Raw genomic sequence first — 20,303 nt, 5'->3', positions numbered from 1 at the left:
TAAGACAGTGACTTTTGACTTTGTAGCTTTAATTGATACCATTTCGTATGCATTAACTGACAATTCCCATAGTTTCACCTGGATGTAGAAATGCCAATTGTATGTAACGACAGTTATAAAGAGGTCACAACCATTTTAAGTATCCTCTAATATATATGTACAGATTATTGTATAGGTTGAATTAAAGTACATAATATAAACGACGACAGAGACAGAGATGTAATTTTTCACAAATTCTCCAGGTTCTACAAGCATAATATATAATATTCTATTAAAACTTATATAATTCTGCAAGGTACATGTATCATTCACATCAGATACAGCTTACAAATATTCTTACATATGTGTTTCTTGTACAACAAAAATAAAGCAAAGACTGTAATCAAAAGAATATAAGGGCAGTCTAAATTCTAATCAACTGTTTGTCAAACGTGACCTATGTTTAATTAAATAACTAAACATAAAGTAACCATGTTTTTAAATATTTCGTAAGTAGATGTTATACTATCTGAAAATGTTGTCTGTAAATGTAATCGTTTGTATTGAATAAAGAAGGAAATGAGTTAGTATCTTACAACCTACAACCGGCCTCGTTCTAAAACCCCTACGATCCCTACTGTTTTAAAACGGACACATACTCTGAGAGAGCTTTATGTTTTTTGTACGTTTAGTTAATTACTACGTAGATATGTAAAAACATAGTACAGCGCTAGAACATCGATGCTGAATTTATGCAGCAGCTGTACACAAATGCATAATAAACTGATTTACTGTGATTTGAAATGGTTACTACGCAAATACAGCATCGATCTACTAGCAGAACAGAGGGCACAGCTAGTGTATGAACTTCGTGTATTAGTATGTTGAATTTTACGTTAACCTGGATAGAAATGGTTACACTTTTCATGAAAAGTTATGTTATCATAGCATGAAAAACCTACATTAAGCTACAAATTTAAAAACTAAGTCTATGTTATTTATCGGCCTTAAAACGTCATTAAACCAATTCTGTATACAGAAGTAAACTTCCCGTACTTCCTTTCAATTCAATTTAAAGTTGTCAGTTTCATTCATTTATTTATTTCCCGCACGGTCTGTAAGAGATTTATTCAAGGAACAAAAACAATACCAATTACACAGAGTCATATTTCGTTTATAAATGCAAGTTTTCTTGTTTTTATGATATTTTGATAGTGCACACTTTGATATAAAAGTAATTAAAAAGCTGACAATTTCTTTTAATTTGATGCTGACCAAGCCGACCATGTTGACCTTATATGGTCACCAGAGTTTCACAGCAGCTCAAATGTATATTACAAGAAATATTTCTGCCAAATTAGACCGAAAACTTGCCTGCAAATTTACAGGAGAATATTATTAGAGTCATATAGTGAAAAGCTTGATCCGACCCGTCAGCCATGTGTTGCAACAAATATAAATAGGTTTCGAAATGTTTCTTGGGGATCATCTAAGAAACATTTATGTGATATCATTTCCAAATCAAACAAGTCGAGAAGAAGAGGTTTAAACTCGGTTTTATATACATACAGTGAAAAGTCTACACGTCACCTGGAGCCATGTTGTTTGACGAATCGGAATAATTCGTACACTCTCATAAAGTGCCACTCAAAGATCATGTTTGCAAAATTATTTAAAAATCACGTCAGCAGTTTCTGATAAAACAGAAAGTTCCTGACAAAAAGATTTTGACAATTTCTACTATATATATATATCAGGAAAAGTGATCAGACCATCTGATGGTCATGTTTTGTTTTTACAAATTTGACTAATTTGAACAACCCATGTAAATGGTCATCAAAAGAACACTGTTAATTTAAAAATAAGACTGACAGTTCCTGGTTTTATAAACAGAATTCTTCACACCATTCTTACTAATAGTGCACAAGTTCTAGTATGTTGAGAGGAATAACCTTATAACATATCAAAAATCCAACTGGAGGATAATCTCATCATTTTTTCTGTTCTAGTGAAGACATTTTTGACAACACAATATATTGAATTAATTAAATGGATGGCCAGTTGTCAACTCTACTGAATTATCCAAAGAGGCATATTTGAAGTCATACAAAATAAGCAACACGACTACAATGTGAGAAAGAAAACACACCAAGTTAGGTAGCTTATTACACACGAGAAAAAGAGATACGCACTACATGTTCTAAGCATTTACTTATTATTGTCGTTTTTCAGTTTAGGAATTATATAAAACATTCATCCGAAAAGCAAGCTCTGGACAATATTTTGTTAGGTTACAAAGCATTATTAACCCTTACTCTGCTAAATTTCTATAATAAACTTGTCCAGCTTTCAATTTCGACAGTACCATTAACTGTTAAAAGAGGTGCTTACCAAAAAGACACTGACTGAATGGCGAACAGTGCAGATCATGGTAACCCCATTTATTTTCTCCGTCCATCTTGCTTCCTAGGGGTCGGAGAACCATCCCCCATTGGCCTTACAAAAAGCAACATTCATATGCATAATAACATCTTACATTTTTTAGTTTATCTTAATGATTGTCATGTATATACCTTTTGGGCTCAAATATACAGTTTTTTTCGTATCAAAGTAAAAGAGTTTATTTTACTAATTTAATAATTTATGTACATTTTGATATATCACAAAATTTGAAAGTAAGCAACAACGTTATTTAGAGACATGAAGCTATGTATTTTTATAGTTATAAATATGAAAAAATTAACATAAAATAATTTACAGAGAAAAAATAAGTATTTTCATGCATTCTTTGAACCCAGTACATGTACGGGACTAAATATAGTTTTGTGTAATATATCTTACAATTGCCCACCTATCTCTGTCAACCTCATTGGAATTAAGTGAGCTATAAATTTTCGAAGTTAAGCTTAGACTATTTTACACCCTCTATAGTGGGTAGAGACTTTTTGTTTTACATAAAAATACATATCGCTTTAATTCTAAAATACAATGCCCACTTTACTAACATACTATTTGATTTAAAATTTGGGTCAAATTCTTTGACGTCCTCGGAAACATACTGAATCAAAGGTTTTACTTTACTGCAGTCATCAAATATTAGGTGAATTAGAGTATCTTCATTTTCCTGACAAAATGCACATAAATTGTTCTCTTTAATGTTCATTTTGAACAAAAATGAATTGTTTGGTAGAATTCTGTGTAATATTCTCGTTTTCAGTCACTATATGTATGTATCTTTAGAACGTTTAGAAGCATAACTATAAATTACTTTCCAGTCAATATTTCAATGACCATTTATCTTTACTACTAGGCAGCACTTTATTGTCTATCAGTGTTTTGTAAATAAACTTATTCACGTCTCTTCTAGTTAACAAACGATATGCGTATAGCAATTAATGAAAGATTATGAAAAACAGAGAATTGGTCATTATTTATTTCAATATTTTTTCTAGTAATAAAAGATTTTACTAGAATGTGTTGTTTTTATAAATTACAAAAATAGTTTGTTACTTTTACCCCATTTCTATCCAATTTGCCATTGACCTGATAAAAGACCCCCTGAGTTTCTTTTCATCCCTCAATTCTGAACGTTCATTCTGTAACTGTGTCTTTCATTTTATTGTTCAGTCAAATTTGACTCCAGACTTGAAATATCTGCTGAAAGTTTTTCTTCGTAATTCTTTCTCACGTTTATATAACAGTAATCAATTATCACATAATCGTAAAGAAAGATATAACTTGCATGTGATAATGTTGACCGTTTATTTTCTTACATCAGCTAGAAACATATATTTCTGGTCAGTTATACTCACTTGTAACGTACTTTATAACACAAGAACTTGTATTTATAGTACATACGATGTATTTGTGTTAATTTGTTGACCCTGTTATTGTAGAACACATGTCTAAAAGAGATAATTTAATCATATAATCACAAGTTATATGTTATGATGCTTTTCGGTTATATCATATTTACTGTATCGCCATATTTGTATATATGCTTTGTTATTCCTCATGGGTCTCTGACCTTCTGGAAGAAATGAAATAAACTTGTCAAACTTGTCACGTTTACCTTATAACTTGACTATGAAATGGTTTTTCTACGTATTTGCATTAACAATATTTCTAGAAACAACTGATCATTGATAACAAACTGTATATTTGATCTATCCATTAACAATAAATTGTCTAAGTCATATAGTGGATCACAATACTGTAAAATATTTTCATCTATTTTTGTATTAATTACTTCTACGTATTCAATATAATTTCGTAATGAGTTACTGAATATCCATAGTCCTTTTCCATGAGTAGATGTTGAAAAATTCAGGTTTAAAATTGTAACAGAGTGGTCTGATTTATAACTGATATCAGTATCACAATTTCTTAAATATCTATGCAATTTTTTTTTTATAGTGGCTTGCTGTAATGGGATAATTCTTCTCCAAGTACACTTTCTCACATCCCCATGTTTTCCCCTAAATGCATCTATTAGATTCCTTAGGAGACATATGACCTTTTTGTTTCGGTTCGCCGTAAAATCCAACTCATTCATTCATTAGAGTCATATCAGAAATACACGATATCAATACATTTCTTGCTTTATTATTATTGATTTATAGTTTTCGTAGTGTAAGGTAGGGTTTAAAACTAAATTGTAATCACCACACATAATATAACTATCCTTTGTGTCAAAAGTATCAGTAGTGTTAAAAACCTTTTGAAAAAGCATAGGGTCGTCCATATTAAAAGCATAAATATTACTCAGAAAAAAATATCATTGTATAATAACTCTATAAACAAAATGCTCCGATTACTGTCTGATTTTACATTCACTTTTGATATCTAGATTATTTCTAAACAGTATGGCTACATCCTTTGAATTAGATTTACCATAGATAAAGTAACATCCCCCTCCCAGTCAGAATATATACTTTTTTCATGCACTTGAGTAAAATGTGTTTAAACATAATATGTCATTTTTTTTTTATCATTGAACAGAGAAAAACATCATTACGTTTCCTACTGTTATTCAAACCACGACAATCGTAAGAGTAAATCTTCAGGTTATCCATAAGCTATCCAGTACAAAATTGTTACACCTCTATAATTAGAATAAAAAAACTACATTCAGACAAACAGTGATATATACTAACATAGCAAAGCAATGCTTGTAATAAGTAGACTGAAAACTTTTCAAACTCAAACAAAACAGAAAATGCACCCGTTTTTTTTTTTGCATTATCAACACCGTTTTATGTAGACTATTACGTAAGTAAATTAAAATATTTAAAACACAGTTTACCTTAATATGTAGAATATTGTCTTAGAAAGAATTTGGATTCATATAGTACCTAGTATACACATCAATGCTTAAAATATATGACTTATGTCAATGTTCCAATACATATAATGTATTAGGTTAATGACAACCAAACAAAGAGATAGCCAACAAAAACGCACATGTATATGATCTCTGTCAACACTTCTTATATAAAAAGCGAGATCCAATATTTGTCCGACAATATATGATTGTATACAGATTCTTTTACCTTTATAATATCTGCATTAATACAATAATTTTAGCATTTGATAACTTAACATATTATTACACTGTAGCTCTTTAAGAATATCATTACTACAAAGTAACACTATACATTTTGTACTTGTTAACTATAACCATCAGCCTAAAAGTTTTATCATTTATTAGATGTCTGACACATACTTTCACACTACATTCTTAATAGGAACTGCTCAATTTTGATCACCTGAAAGGATGTAATGGTACTAAAATTGTGTTTATGTCTTTAGTATTGTATAGATACAAACCAAAGAGATCATGTATCTAAACTATATATCCACGTATATTTGCAGAATAGGCAGCACATTATTGATTTTACATGGCCTTTTAGCAGAAAAAAGGTCACGTAAGGAGAGGAAAAAAGCTGGAATGAAACAAAACCTGCAAACATGAATGAATATCAAATATTGACATGTATTAATGTATGACCTCGGCTAAGGATGAAGAAAGTCTTTATACTTTTGGTGTACCTTTCTTGAATTTGCAAATCATGGTCACTCGGTTTATATCGTCCAAAATGTCAAATTTGATTCTATCACCATCCTTTACTGCTTATATCTACTTTGCACATGTAGTTCAGTTTCATTTGTTTGTTCTTTACATTAAACTGTTCTTGGTTTCATATCGGATTTTTCTAAAGATGTCAAACGAAATAAACTCCATCAGCCTTATCACGGATTTATATCAAATGAACTGTGAATAGAGAAACCTCTACTTGGACAGAGAATTATATAGCTGACGGCTAATAACGTATCATGATTATGTACAAACATTTCTGCATCTGATGAACCTATCATTATCACACATCTGATAAACAGTGACGTAAAAGAAAGTCATTCATGATTTCTTGCTAAAAGGATGCAATTTTGCGATGCATATAGTGAAATCTTATCAAAAAAGATTCCAAGTGTTTCATACTGAATGATTACTTACTAAACACTTTCTCACTATAAAAACAGTGGAACGTTTAAAACTTCCCTTATTTATGCAGTGACAGAAGTTTACTAGTATATCCCTTTAACCAAACGAAAAATGATGACAGAATTGAAACAAATTGTTTTCGCAAACATCTGTGATAAACCGCTTCGGTAGCCTAGTGGTAGAGCGCCCGCTTCAAGTTCGGGCGGTCGTGGGTTCGATCCCCGGCCACATCATACCAAAGACGTAAAAATGGTACTAGTAGCTTTCTCGCTTTCCGCTCAGAATAAAGAGGATAGTGCTGGGACTGGTCAGCCTGGTGTCAGTATAAGGTGACTGTGGGGGGTATCATGTGACCATGTCATGAAATAAAAAGGTTATGTGGTAATATATAAGCCTCATTCAACTGTTGATGATTTCTAATACATTTTATTCCCCTTTGTGTTGTACCGTTATTTTTAAAAGCTCTCTGATAATTTCCTTTCATTCATAGGGGGCGTGATGGTATTGCACGTTTGATTGCATCTTATCAAAGAGCTTTTTGTTATAGATTTTATTATAATATTATAAATGTTTTCAACTTTTACAAGACTTAAGATCAACCATGTGCTCTGTAGAAAGATTAGAAATCAGTGATTATACAGAACTTTATATAGAATTATCAATTTATTAATCTGTTTAATACTCTTTCTATGTTTTTATATAATGACTAGCGCTGTGCCTATCAATCTTTGACAACTATTCATTTATAAATTATTGTTCCACAGAGTGTCCGTCACCATTTTGCTCCAAAGTGATCGATCAGCATCAGTGCCTATCTATTAACATCGATTTTCTTTAACAAAATGTCTATGGACCGGCTTGTTAAATTGATACTAGAGCTAAATGGCACCCTTTTACCGTATTTAAGACACGTAAATATCCTGTGTGGAAAGAAGTAAAAATGTTTTTCTGATAAGTTCACGGTGTCCTGCGTTCAGGAAAGCGATCGATTTAATCATTTTTCGTATTTTTGATGAGCTATTATGGTTTGTCAAGAAAGACACCTTGATTATTCTATGCCTCTTTTTAAGTTTTTGAGTCGCTTATATTTGTATGATTTTGATAAGCAGTGACGTCAGTTACTTTCGTTCTGTGCCAGTAGTAGCGCCAGATAGTAGAGTCAGACAGCATTTTCTCCTCTTTATGTAAGCCGCCATCTTTGACTGAACGCAATCAGTTTCGAGATTGGATATTGATGCTCATAGCAACGAAACGACGTCACATTTTTATGATTATTCGTCATTTTAGATTTATATATTATGGAAGATAATTATAAGATAACAAACGATGCTATACTATTCCTTATCTTATTTTTACAAATGACAATTTATTTCAACAAACACTTCAATATTAATACATAAGGTAACATATACAACCATCTCTCACTCTCTTATTAAAAAAAACAATCCCGTATTTTTCGTTTGCTGCATTGTTCAAAGTCTAGCTCAGTTTCTGCATATTTTGTTTAAGAGTCAATCACCTTTTCTACGACATGGTTTGACGAAGCAATAACCATGTCCTTAGTTGTTTAAAAAATCTATTAACATTTTGTATTTGTATCAAACTCTGAGTGATGCCTTTTACGTGTATTTTGTATTGAGCTTGTTTACAAGTCTCATAAAGGTTATAGTTGAATAATTTGTAGAATTGAATCAACACAATGAACCAGAGCTCAACGTGTTAGGCAGTGAGTCTCCAACTCAAAACAAGAGGGTCATGATGACCCTGAATCGTTCACCGGGGTAATATGAGCCACATGTTTCAAATGGCTCAAATGGCTAACTGATGCTAAAATATTAAGAAGGTAGGTCAGTAGGTCACATACATGTTAACTGAAAGTCAGTTTTAATATCGGTGTGAAAAACTGTACATGTCATCCAAATTTCAAGGCTGTATCTTAAACAAGAGGGCCATGATCCTATATCGCTCACCTGAGTACCATTGCTTTAACCAAAAACAAAAAGAAACAATTCTTACAAGGTACAGATATGTCAAAATACACCTAAAAATTGGAGGTACCGTCCATGTTGTACCACAGAAAAGTGGTCTCAGTTTTTCCCTACGGCCAATAATAAAAAAGTTACTTAATAAGCTATTTATAGTTACATAAAAGGAAAGTAATAAAAAAACTATTGTAAGCGAACAAAAGAAGGATCTGCCAAATAAAAACAAGAGCACTGCAATGCAACGCAAATGCAGTGCAATATTCACATAAAACAAAGTCATATGACCTTTGACCCCTAAGTGTGACCTTGACATTGAATTTAGCCATCCAAAACATGCGCTCTGCACATCCTTTCAATGAGTGAACATTTGTGTCAGGTTTCTCTGAAATCCATCAAGTGGTTCAAGAGTTACAGAGCGGAAGGGAAATTGCTAACCAACAGACAGACAGACGGACACCGAGGCGATAACATAATACGTCCCTGCGGGCGTATAAAAAAGAATCGAAATCTTATGGTGATACAAGTTGTGTGCAAGTTTGGTTAAAATCAAACCATAAATGAAGCTGCTATTGTGCAGAAAATATCAAAATAGCCAATTTTGGCCCTTTCAGGGGCCATAACTCTGGAACCCATTATGGGATCTGACCGATTCAAGAATGGAACCAAGATCTTTTGGTGACACAAGTTTTGTGCAAGTTTGATTAAATTCAAATCATAAATGAAGCTGCCATTGTGCAGACAAGGTCAAAATAGCTAATTCCGGCCCTATCAGGGGCCATAACTCTGGAACCCATTAAGGGATCTGGCCGGTTCAAGAATGGAACCAAGATCTTACGATGACACAAGTTTTGTGCAAGTTTGGTTACAATCAAATCATAAATGAAGCTGCTATTGTGCAGATAAGGTCAAAATAGCTAATTTTGACCCCTTCAGGGGCCATAACTCTGGAACCCATAGGGAATCTTGCCAGTTCCAGAAAGGAACCAAGATCTTATGGTGGTACAAGTTGTGTGCAAGTTTGGTAAAAATCAAGTCATAAATGAAGCTGCTATTGTGCAGACAAGGTCAAAATAGCTAATTTTGGGCCTTTCAGGGACCATAAGTCTGGAACCCATTTAGGAATCTGGCCAGTTCTAGAAAGGAACCAAGACCTTATGGTGATACAAGTTGTGTGCAAGTTTGGTAAAAATCAAATCATAAATAAAGCTGCTATTGTGCAGACAAGCTCAAAATAGCTAATTTGGCCCTTTCAGGGGCCATAATTCTGGAACCCATCGTGGGATCTGGCCAGTTCAAGAAAGGAACCGAGATCTTATGGTGATACAAGTTGTATGCAAGTTTGGTTAAAATGAAATCATTAATGAAACCACTATCGTGCAGACAAGAAATTGTTGACGGACGGACGGAAGCACGCACGGACGCACGGACTGACGACGGACGAATGGTGATCACAAAAGCTCACCTTGTCACTATGTGACAGGGGAGCTAAAAAAGAAGAAGAAAAAACACGTACATCACGGACTCAGTACTACGGCGTGGGAGGTGTTATGGCCCTGCTAGCGATGCTTTGATTTTCTATTGTCAAGGAAGAGCTGATTTACCCAATACAATCTAGCCATAACACTTAGATGCTTGTACTACGTCGGTCTAGCGGCACCTAGTTACAGCTCCAACAACTTTTATTCAATATGATATTTAAAACAACTGTAAAACTTAAGTCAATTTTGCCTTGAATAATCTTCATAATAGCCTAATTTCGGCTTTGCAATTAAATAATTTTGATTTCTAAGGTTCGAGCTCGTGGTGATAAAGCCGAAACCTCACGGTTTCAATGCTGACAACTTCCCAACTTCCTTCAATGGAGACCCTGTGTGCATGGATGCAGCATCGGTTCCGTCTCATCCAAGAAAAGAAGACTAGTTTAAGCGTACATGGGTTACTTACGAGGAATATAAATAAGTTTTATCTGAGTACGTAATGAGAAGCTGATTGATCAATTAATCACAAATAGGCATATTTGTCTTTTTCTTTGTGAATCTGAATTTTATTTTATGCTTACTGGTGAAATACTGAAAAATATCAGTGAGATATTTCTCTATATCACTCACAGTGCCGAACTTCTTTTTTTTTTTTTTCAGATAAAATTATCTCCCTTGAAATATATTCTTTAATTAACTCCCCTTGTTGCCTTTATAATTGCTGGTATCCTATTATAATCCTAACATTCAAGCCATACAGGAGACATGTACAGCTAGACCATCCTATATAGGACAAGCTAGCTATAATAAAATTTGCAAAAGAAATAATAATGCTCTAGAAATGTTACCTTCAAAGTTGGTTGCTTGCCTTGCCATAGCTATATGATAGATACGTTTTTCCTCCACTTTTCATCGATTCCTCACTATCGTATAGTAGATTTTACTGGCGACAGCACATATAGTTGGTTGTTGTCTTAGTTTATTTTCACAAGACATCAACTCAACCTTACGTAATATGCCAGCATTTTCGTCGAAATCTTCCCCTCCCAGCCAGTTGTGTTCCAAATTCCATCCTATTGTGAGGCTATTCGTTATGCTATACAGCTCCTAGACCAATATTTCCATTAAATCCATGATGATATTTAATTCTGCAGCTTGATTTTCCAAGGACTTTCGGATATTCCCCAGTTGTTTACGTTTTTCGGGTTGTTTTTTAATCTGACCTTCAGCGTTTGTAAACAAAGCAAGCTTCCGGTTATTTAACGAACTGACGGCATTGACCGAAAAGTTTTAAATATGCATACGTAATTACTGTCTGTTGGCCGCGGATTGTGCAGTTTTTAACAAAATATTTTAAATGCAGTTTTTGTTTTCCAAAACAAAATAGCGTCATGTTGATTTCACGGACCTAATAACCAATATTCGATATCAATGTGCCCGAGTGTCCATGGTAATTTAGTGGATGCATCATATGTAACTGTAAACACGGTAGCCTAAACAAATCCTAATATCATAATGAAGTATTGGTCTTATTTGAACATGTAAGCATGTCATAAACAGAAAATTCGTTGTTCTTCACCAATTAGCATAAAATAAAAAGAAAATTTGTTTGTTTGCAGTGTGATATCGAAATATATCTTCACCGATAAGGTAGACAATTCTGATATTTTCACTCAGGCTCCGCCTTCGTGAAAATATTCAATTGTCTCCCTTATCGGTGAAGATATATTTCGATATCACACTGCAAACAAACAAATATCCTCTATATATCGTATATAACTCTGTCTGTTAGAAACAATATATCCATACTGTATTACAGGATTTTAACAGGAAAAAAGATAAAAGTTACGAGAATTCTGCAGGACAGAATTTACACAATCGCATCAACGTTTTCCTCACGTAATTACAGCTCTAACATCTATTCGCAGAATTTATCTTGAAAGCTTGAGAAAATTCGCCCAGAAATCGGTTTTCATCCGACAATGACGATCGGATTTATCAGGAAGAGAAGCGAACAAACGAATTTCAGCAAAATATAGCGTAATAACTTTTATATTTACCTTTGGATCTTTTAACTATAAGTAGGAAAATCACATACTGGAATGAAAATGACGTAGGTTGTCATTACATCGACAGAATTGCTGCTCGTTCTATTATGTTTTACCACGTGTTCCTATAATTTATTTTACCAGTGCTTAAATGTTCTCCAAAACTAACCGACAACTTCAAACTATGACTAACTATCACAGGTGGAGGAAAAAATGTTCTCAGTCAATGTAACATGGTCACGGTAGAAATGATTTCACTTGGGGATCGGACCTGCGACGAATGGCCAAATTTCAGAATATTGATCGAAACGCAAAGTAGTTTTCTACAACTTCTTACTTAGAACTTCAAACGATCGGAGCTTTATACTTTTAATCATGCAACTACTATGCAAAATGCCTGATATCACTTGCCTGATATTTTATTTTGATATCAGGTCATTGACCTCATATCAAAATTTAGCTCCTCCCATATTGACGCAATAGTTTTTACATCAATTTCCTTCCACATCGAATTTTAGATTTCGAATCAGATTCTCATGATTAGAGAAATTATATATTTCCCATAGGCATCAATGTTAACTTCAATACCAATTATCTCCCCAAAAAATGAAAAAAAAAATGAAAAACCTCTCGGTGAAACGTTTTTAATTTTGAATGTCTTTAAAGTGACCAAATTTCATTTAAATGTTACCATCCAGTTACAAGACATGAAATATGGCGATTACACCATGTTATGTTGCACGACTTTTTTCTAACCAGATTTTGCAATCTCAACTAATTTTTTTAAATATGCTTGTCCTAACATTTATCACACAGACAATAGCACTTAATTAATGACGTCATTGTGTAACGTTCATCATGACATCACAATGTTTACATGGAGGTTTACTGTACAATTCACTTGATAATGTACTTATTCTTGATTTATGCCTAATTTAAGGCATTCAGTTTTTATTAAGTTGTAGCCAAAATTTAGTGATTAAACTTTAATGTATCTCTGACTGAGTCTGGAACTGGATGTGAAATTTTCAGCGCTTTGGACATGTAGTTGTAGGAGCTAAATGTTTTATAGCCTAATGTGGAAATAAAGCATAGAATCTATTCTAATTTTTTCAAGATAATGATTTTTTTTTTATTTTAACGCAGGTAAGTCTTTATTTCATTGCTATTTTTATATAAGAATATCAGAATGTCAATAAACATTGTCGAAGATTAATGAAATATGGCTGCCGTTTTGTTTCGTTCAGATGTTTCAGGGGCGGATGAATTTTCAAATCCGTAAAATATGAATTTACTAATCTTGCTTCAGAAGTCAATTTTTACGAAATAATTAAGCGATGAGGCAGGTTGTATGAATTTCATGATAAATAGAATAACAGACAACTGTCTTTTGATATCAATGTTATCAGGCTCGGCAGATATGGGCGGAAGGGGTTCGGTTCCCTCATCCCTTCCAGCCCATATCAACCCGGACCTGATAACATTGATAACAAAAAACAATAGCCGGTTATTCTCTATGTATGGAGCCAATCCTCGAAGAATGTTTTATTTTCTCAGCCCGATGTTTATTGATTTTATCATTAGTACAAAAATAGCGTTCGCATACGGCATTATTTTGAAATGTACGTTGTAATTAATTAGTTTTTAATGATGCTTTAGCGTATGTCACGGAAAATGGTAAAAACAAAAAGATAAACCATTGTTTCTTTTTTGTTGTTATAAATGCAACTGAGATGAAGGACTTCAAGCATTTTTGTTGAAAAAAAAAACTGAACAAGATTTAACAGAATGTCGTCTGAATTGAATTTCGCATAAAAATCTGTATTAAATTCATCCTGAATGAGAACACAAAACATTTCGAGAAGGTAGCGATGTTGCAATTACGTACGTGTACGTGCATGTGAGGTTATTTTAATTATTTGGGTTTTACGGCGCACCAACACTGTATAGGTAATATGGCGCCAAACACGACTACAAATTTTGGTTTCACATCTCACTTACATCGAAATACAAAACATGAGGTATGGAATCAAAATTTGCAAACCTGCTGGAATCGCAGAGTTACAACAAAACCAAGTGTTAAGACCCTATTAGTCGCCTCTTACGATCATGCAAGGGCAAGGCAGTGGTTCCAATTCTTTTCATATACAGATCGTCCCAGAACCACATGGGGCGCATGTGAGGTTAAGAGCCTTATACTTAACGTTAAGCGATTATGTCAGGTAAATCTAATTGATCGATTTATCCCGCTACGCGTAAATCTATCCGTTTAACATTTCCCATGTACATTTTGTGTATTGAACTTGTACTGCTGAATTGTGTGAAAATTTCAATTTTCTTATGTTATATGCTAAAAATAAATAATAAAGTCCTATATGTACAAGCATGACCAAATGTATATGGATACTTACATTAAACAGAACCCACATTATCACACTTCCGCTATGTAAAATGATACTGTACAGCGGTATGGCACGACCTTGAATAACCCACCAACACAACAAATAACTTTAGTTCGCCGAACTTTCATCAAGTAATAACGGAGCTCTTATTTAGCTGTTTTTAGTATGTTTTCCTTGCTTACAGCATGATTTTTGTTTTACGTTATTTCTTAAATATTACGTGACATAGAATAAAAAATCCGTGCAGTTTCATTAATGAGTTCATTGAATTCTTAGAGTAAGCGAGTATTGTGCTCGTTTGTGTAATATATTCTTGCACACCGGACTGGCGTTTCCGGTGATTTTACCCATACCGGCAAAACCCATCTTGCATTCCCCATGCCAGATGACTCTCGTGCTGTTAATGACAACTAGTTGTTCATGCACTGATAATATATTGTTTATGTAAAAATACGAGAAAATCATGTACCTTGATAGTTCTCTCCGTTCCTTGTAGTATATTTCTCGATTCAAAATACGTTAGTTCACCATAAGAACATAACGGTACGCTACAAACGATAAAACTAAAGTGGAACTTTGTTATTGTGCGTAACGCACAACATCATGACGTCACTTCTGCTTACGGACGTTAATTTCCCGCGCTTTGTGTTCATTCTCTACTATAAGAAAGAGTGCTATAAAGAAAGTATTTCTACCTTTTGTAAAATACGGTATGCAAGAAAAATAATCTGCCAGAATAAAATGCTTACATGTATACGATATGCAAGAACAAATATCAGTTATGTGTTTACGAATCGGATAGAAATATCCGTCCCTCGGCCACCTGCGCATGGGCGGTAATTCGGCAAGCCTCATTACCGCCCAATGCGCAGGTGCCCTCGGGACGGATATTTCTATCCGATTCGTAATAACATGACAGATATTATTAATCATATTTAAATCGTTTAGTACTGAAACTACACTCATATCATATATCCCCTACCTTTTAAAACGTTTGAAAGAAAAGTAACTAGGCAAAATGGCGCGTTAAAATTGTTTTTCTTAAAAATCGGCGTGTGAAAGGGGCACTGTTAGAGATTTCGTAACGATTTCTTTACTTGAAAAGGCTGATACTACGTGTATATTTTAACGATCTGCATCAAAGGAATTTAACAATGGCTCAAACGAAAAACATAGGATTGTATCTGATAAGGGAGTGAGAGATTACCTGTACGAATATTGATAAGTGCATTCATTTTTTAATAAATTTATGTTGAAATGAAATATGATTTGTAAATCAATAACACAGCATTAGTTATTAGTGGTATCTTTTAATTAACTTCCGCAACAAATAAAGTCAAAAATGGCAGATTGTCATAAAATTGTGACGTCATTTCATTCAAAAGAGCACATGGCCGATCCGGAAAATGGACTTCAGGTTATAACACACTAAATAGCTGTTCTTCTTTATTCTATATAAAATTCACCTAATTCCAATGACCGCAGCACACATCAGGACCCATTTTAAATGTCTGTTACTTACATTTTCTTAAAGAATACTGTGAGTGCTAAATGAAAATCAAAAGAAAAGTGGGGGTCATGTTTGATGCAAGAAAAATATTTTCAGTCAAACATACAAACTGCAAAATCAGCTAAAAAATGATACCCAAAATTATAATGGTGGTGTATGATCTAAATTTTCATGAATAATTCTGTCATGTTGTTATTTCATGATGAAAATGCTACCTACATGTCAAGCTTAGATCTGTCATGTGATTTTAGCAAAAAACTTGCAAAGAAGTTAAGGAAGGTAGCTCTACAGAGCAAAAAAACTGAGGACAATTTGTATCCGCCATTATGCGACTACCATTTTTGTCGCGCCATTTTACTATTTAGTGTATGTATGCCTTCATCCAATCCAAGATGGCTGCTTTCTATAGACAACGAAATAGATAGTGAATATGCTTTTTAGCATCCTTTGAATCATTGTCTAACATGACATAGGCATCTGTTTTAAAAAAAAGTTCTTCAAAATCAGCAATAATTTATTTATAATATTTGGATAACACCTTAGCCTGACAGTCAGATTTATTTGTTTTACAAAGGGAACATGATTAAAAGATAAATACAATGCTACTTATTATTCTTTACAATCAAATAAGAAATTCAATGTTATACAAAATTACGCTTTTTGAATTAATATTATAATTACAATATCTGCTTAAAGTACTGCTATCTTTCCACAGTTTTAGGAAGTTAAAAGGAAGAAATTTTACACATATTGCAATTTAAATCATAAAAAGGCTTTTAATAGAATTTAGATTTAAAGATGTTAAACACGTGCAGTAATGTGAGCATGATGTCTAGTCAACCGTTGAGCAAGGATATCCGAATGTGCAATGCAGTAAGATCTGAAAACGGTGCAGCTTTGCTTTCCAATTTCTTTTGCCGTTTACACTGAATGTTACTAGCGATGTTTATTATGAAAGTAGATTTGAAGGTATACAGCTGTTTCAAGAACAATTAAACATTCTTTCACTTGAGTTGCGACATGCCTTTTATACATTGTAATAATAATTGATTCGAAAACACCAATATAATTGTGTATATAAAAGCAACTGTATCATAGGAACGTTTTACGATAAAGCAAGAAAACATCACATGTAGGTTTGGTAATTTTATGCTGCCGAACGAAAATTAAATCTTCCGTCAAGTGACTGTCTGCAAATCTTACACTACGTTTGTTTGAATTTGGAATATGATTTAAGATAACGCATACATTCTTCTTCCATAACGTTATCAAACATTTCTCTTATTCCATTCCCTAACTAGTTTAGCTGTTTTATGAATACTTGAATTAATATTATTCTGCAACTTACAGAATCAAGCATCATTATCTTTACGTTATGGCATCAACTGTGTAAAAATTCCGAGTACAAAGCAACGCAATTATTAAACTCTTCTATGATAATTAAACAAAAGTTTGTACTGGAAGTTATGTATCAGTTAAATATACACTGCTCAAATGCAGTGTGAAATGATAAATATGTAAATAAAATGTAAGAATAGTTTTAAATGAGTGATATCGTTTTCTTTTTCCCCCCAAAAAATGCATTTCAACGACAGGAAAACGTCATTTATATTCTTTGCAGGTTAGTGTATCATAGATAAATTATCATGCATTTATTTTATCATTCAAATCCTGGTTAATGTTGAAAATAAAATATTTTACGTACCAACAATCAGAAGAATAACATCCGATATAGCCAGGCTAAACAAATAATAATTGGTTGATGTCCTCATGTAGCTAGTCCTTATTATAACAATACATGTAAATACATTTCCTATTACTCCTGATATAAATATTAAAGAATATATGAAAAACAGAATCACAATAACTGGCAATGATCTTCTTTTCGGTCCAATTTTTGCAATTAAAATATCATCTGTACTAGAGAAATTTAGACAATATGTCTCAGGTTGATAAACAGATGTAAAATTTTTCGAGCAAAAAATAATTTCCATTTTAACAGAAAGTCTACACACAATCTGAGCGTTTTACAAATATGTACTATATAACTTGTTTTCACTACTGAAAACGCTGATTTCCAATAATCTACATCATGTGCTATTAGCCGTTCAGGACATGAACAAAGTAATATGAGGCTGCTTCTTAAAGACTGAGACAAAGTGGTAAAATTAGCAGAATTAATGAGGAGAAAAAAAATTCTACAATATTGGAAAGACAACAAGGTATATTTGAACTTGAACTGGAACGCAAACCCGCCCGCTTAGCTCAATGGTCGCGAGTTCGATCCCCGGGCGGGGCGTATTTTCTCCGGGACGATTTGATAAAAGACATTGTGTCTGAAATCGTTCGTCCTCCACCTCTGATTCATGTGGGGATGTTGGCAGTTACTTGCCGAGAACTGATCTGTACTGATACAGAATCCATGATGAACCCCCCCCCCCCCGCGAACACCTGGCTGGATGAATTGTACGCCGTTACATAATTAAAATACTATTGAAAAACGGCGTTAAATAATAATAATAACAAAAACAAATACAGATATTTTATCCCTCTTATTGTAACTACGAAATAATCAATTTCATTTTTTGTTACTTAACATGTATTATATCGGCGAATCCACAGCTGAAATTTCTAGCATGTTTTATAGACGTTATTATAGACACCAATTAATCAACCAACAGCTTCTCATGACATTTGAACAGAGATAAATCTGTGACAGAGAATATGTAACAGACTGCTAATAACCTCTCCAATATAAATACGTAACAAAGCATTCTGATCTGATTAACTTATCATTATTACATATCTTTTCTGTCATTCAAATACCATAAATGAGAACAAGCCGTTTTGACATATTACAATGTCATTCACAAATGTTCGATAATAGGAAACAGTTTAGATGTACAGATTTCTGATATATACATTGTGTTGGAATTTCATTTCAAAGATAACAACATCTAAGTTCTTGTATAGATTTCTGCAGACCAGATGTATCCATTCATGTATATGCTTTTCACCCAGTTCATTTATCTGTATAGGTATGCTATTATGACAGAAGATATGTGACTTTAAGTTAAGTTTAATTCTAATATGCTTGTTTCTGTTAAAACACGCTTACGCTCAAATGACGTCACGTTAACGTGCAATGACGTAAACGTGCAATGACGTCAATATTTTTGTTGCGACCAAGATGGAGCGCTACTATAGATTTTATCTACTGTTTTATATTAAGCGCATATTAGAATCGAAATAGTGTAGACCAAAATCGTTTTTTACTTAAAATAATACACTCAAATCGTGCTTCTATACATTATTTCCTAAATAAATATCCTGCTTTATGTGTCTCGTCGAGACGCATAAGTTGTAAAGTTTCTATTCGAAGTAAAGCGCATACACATATATTTAGGTAATTCTAAGTAAACACGTTATTTAAAGTGCATGCATTTTTGTCTTGGAAAGTAGACGTTTTGTTCGAAGAATGCATTTACATATAGGTAAGTACTCATGTTTCTGTTCGAGAAACGCATTTATGTGTAGGTAGCTCTAAGTAGGCATTTATATGTAAGAAATATTAATGATAATAATAAATCAATCTTTATCTTATTTCCATTGGGCTGAGCACGGTCACATGATAAATAATGAACTGTCATTTTGACTTGTAGGCGTCCAAGACACGCATTGACCTCCAGAAGTTACGTCATAATAATAAATACTTTGACGTAATAACAGGGTGACGTCGTACACTTTTCAACAAGAAAAGCCCTGTCGAAATTAACAACCGCTTCAAGTTCTTGGATTTGTCTCAGGCAATATCTGAGTTGTTTGATTTAATAATAAAACAATTGTTTCCATTTGGACTCGAACAGTATCATCATGAAAATTTATCGAACTGGGTAAAGGGATATCAAGAATATTTAACGTAAATCATTGCAGTTGTTCCTGATATTCTGTTCTGATAAGATATTGATTATTGTTGTTGATCTTACCTTTAAATCTGTCTGCAACGAAATTTACTTAGGGGCCTATATCAGATATATATGAACAAAGAAGTTTGTTTCATGCGAGTGTTTTTCACTGACACGTAAGGACGCATACAATACATGTTTTTGTTGAACATGCTAAGAAGAATTACTGTCAGAGCTATCTTATTCAGTTCACTAAATTTCATAACATCATGACATAATGATATGTAATAAATAATATTCAATGAACGCTACTTTACTATTACAACGATGCATTATCATTGACAATGTAACAGACAGTTAGTATCACCTAAATGTAAATGCATTACGATCTAAAGCATGTTTTAATTCACATTAATTTTAATTATATTTATGAGCGGCAGTTACACATTTTCAAAAGTACACAATACAAATATTACCTTTTCTAGAAGACTGAA

The 20,303-nt window shown here is 33.2% G+C and overlaps 1 protein-coding gene across 2 annotated transcripts in view; it reads right to left on the bottom strand.

The window, feature by feature from the left end:
- The window catches only part of LOC123552480 (pyrokinin-1 receptor-like), a 74,810-nt gene that overhangs the window by 7,471 nt on the left and 47,036 nt on the right, over positions 1-20,303 (bottom strand). Inside the window, exon 1 of one of the 2 annotated variants that reach the window (XM_045342169.2) lies at positions 10,793-11,292. The exons of the other annotated variant lie outside the window; for it this stretch is intronic. Within the exon in view, the coding sequence (XP_045198104.1) occupies positions 10,793-10,820 (28 nt within the window). The 5' untranslated portion in view covers positions 10,821-11,292. Of the gene's footprint in view, positions 1-10,792; positions 11,293-20,303 lie in introns of those variants that run through there. 2 annotated transcript variants of the gene reach the window in all.

This window comes from Mercenaria mercenaria, chromosome 4, assembly GCF_021730395.1.
Source record: "Mercenaria mercenaria strain notata chromosome 4, MADL_Memer_1, whole genome shotgun sequence".
Taxonomy (NCBI): Eukaryota; Metazoa; Mollusca; class Bivalvia; order Venerida; family Veneridae; genus Mercenaria; species Mercenaria mercenaria.
This window is presented reverse-complemented; position numbering and strand designations above follow the sequence as displayed.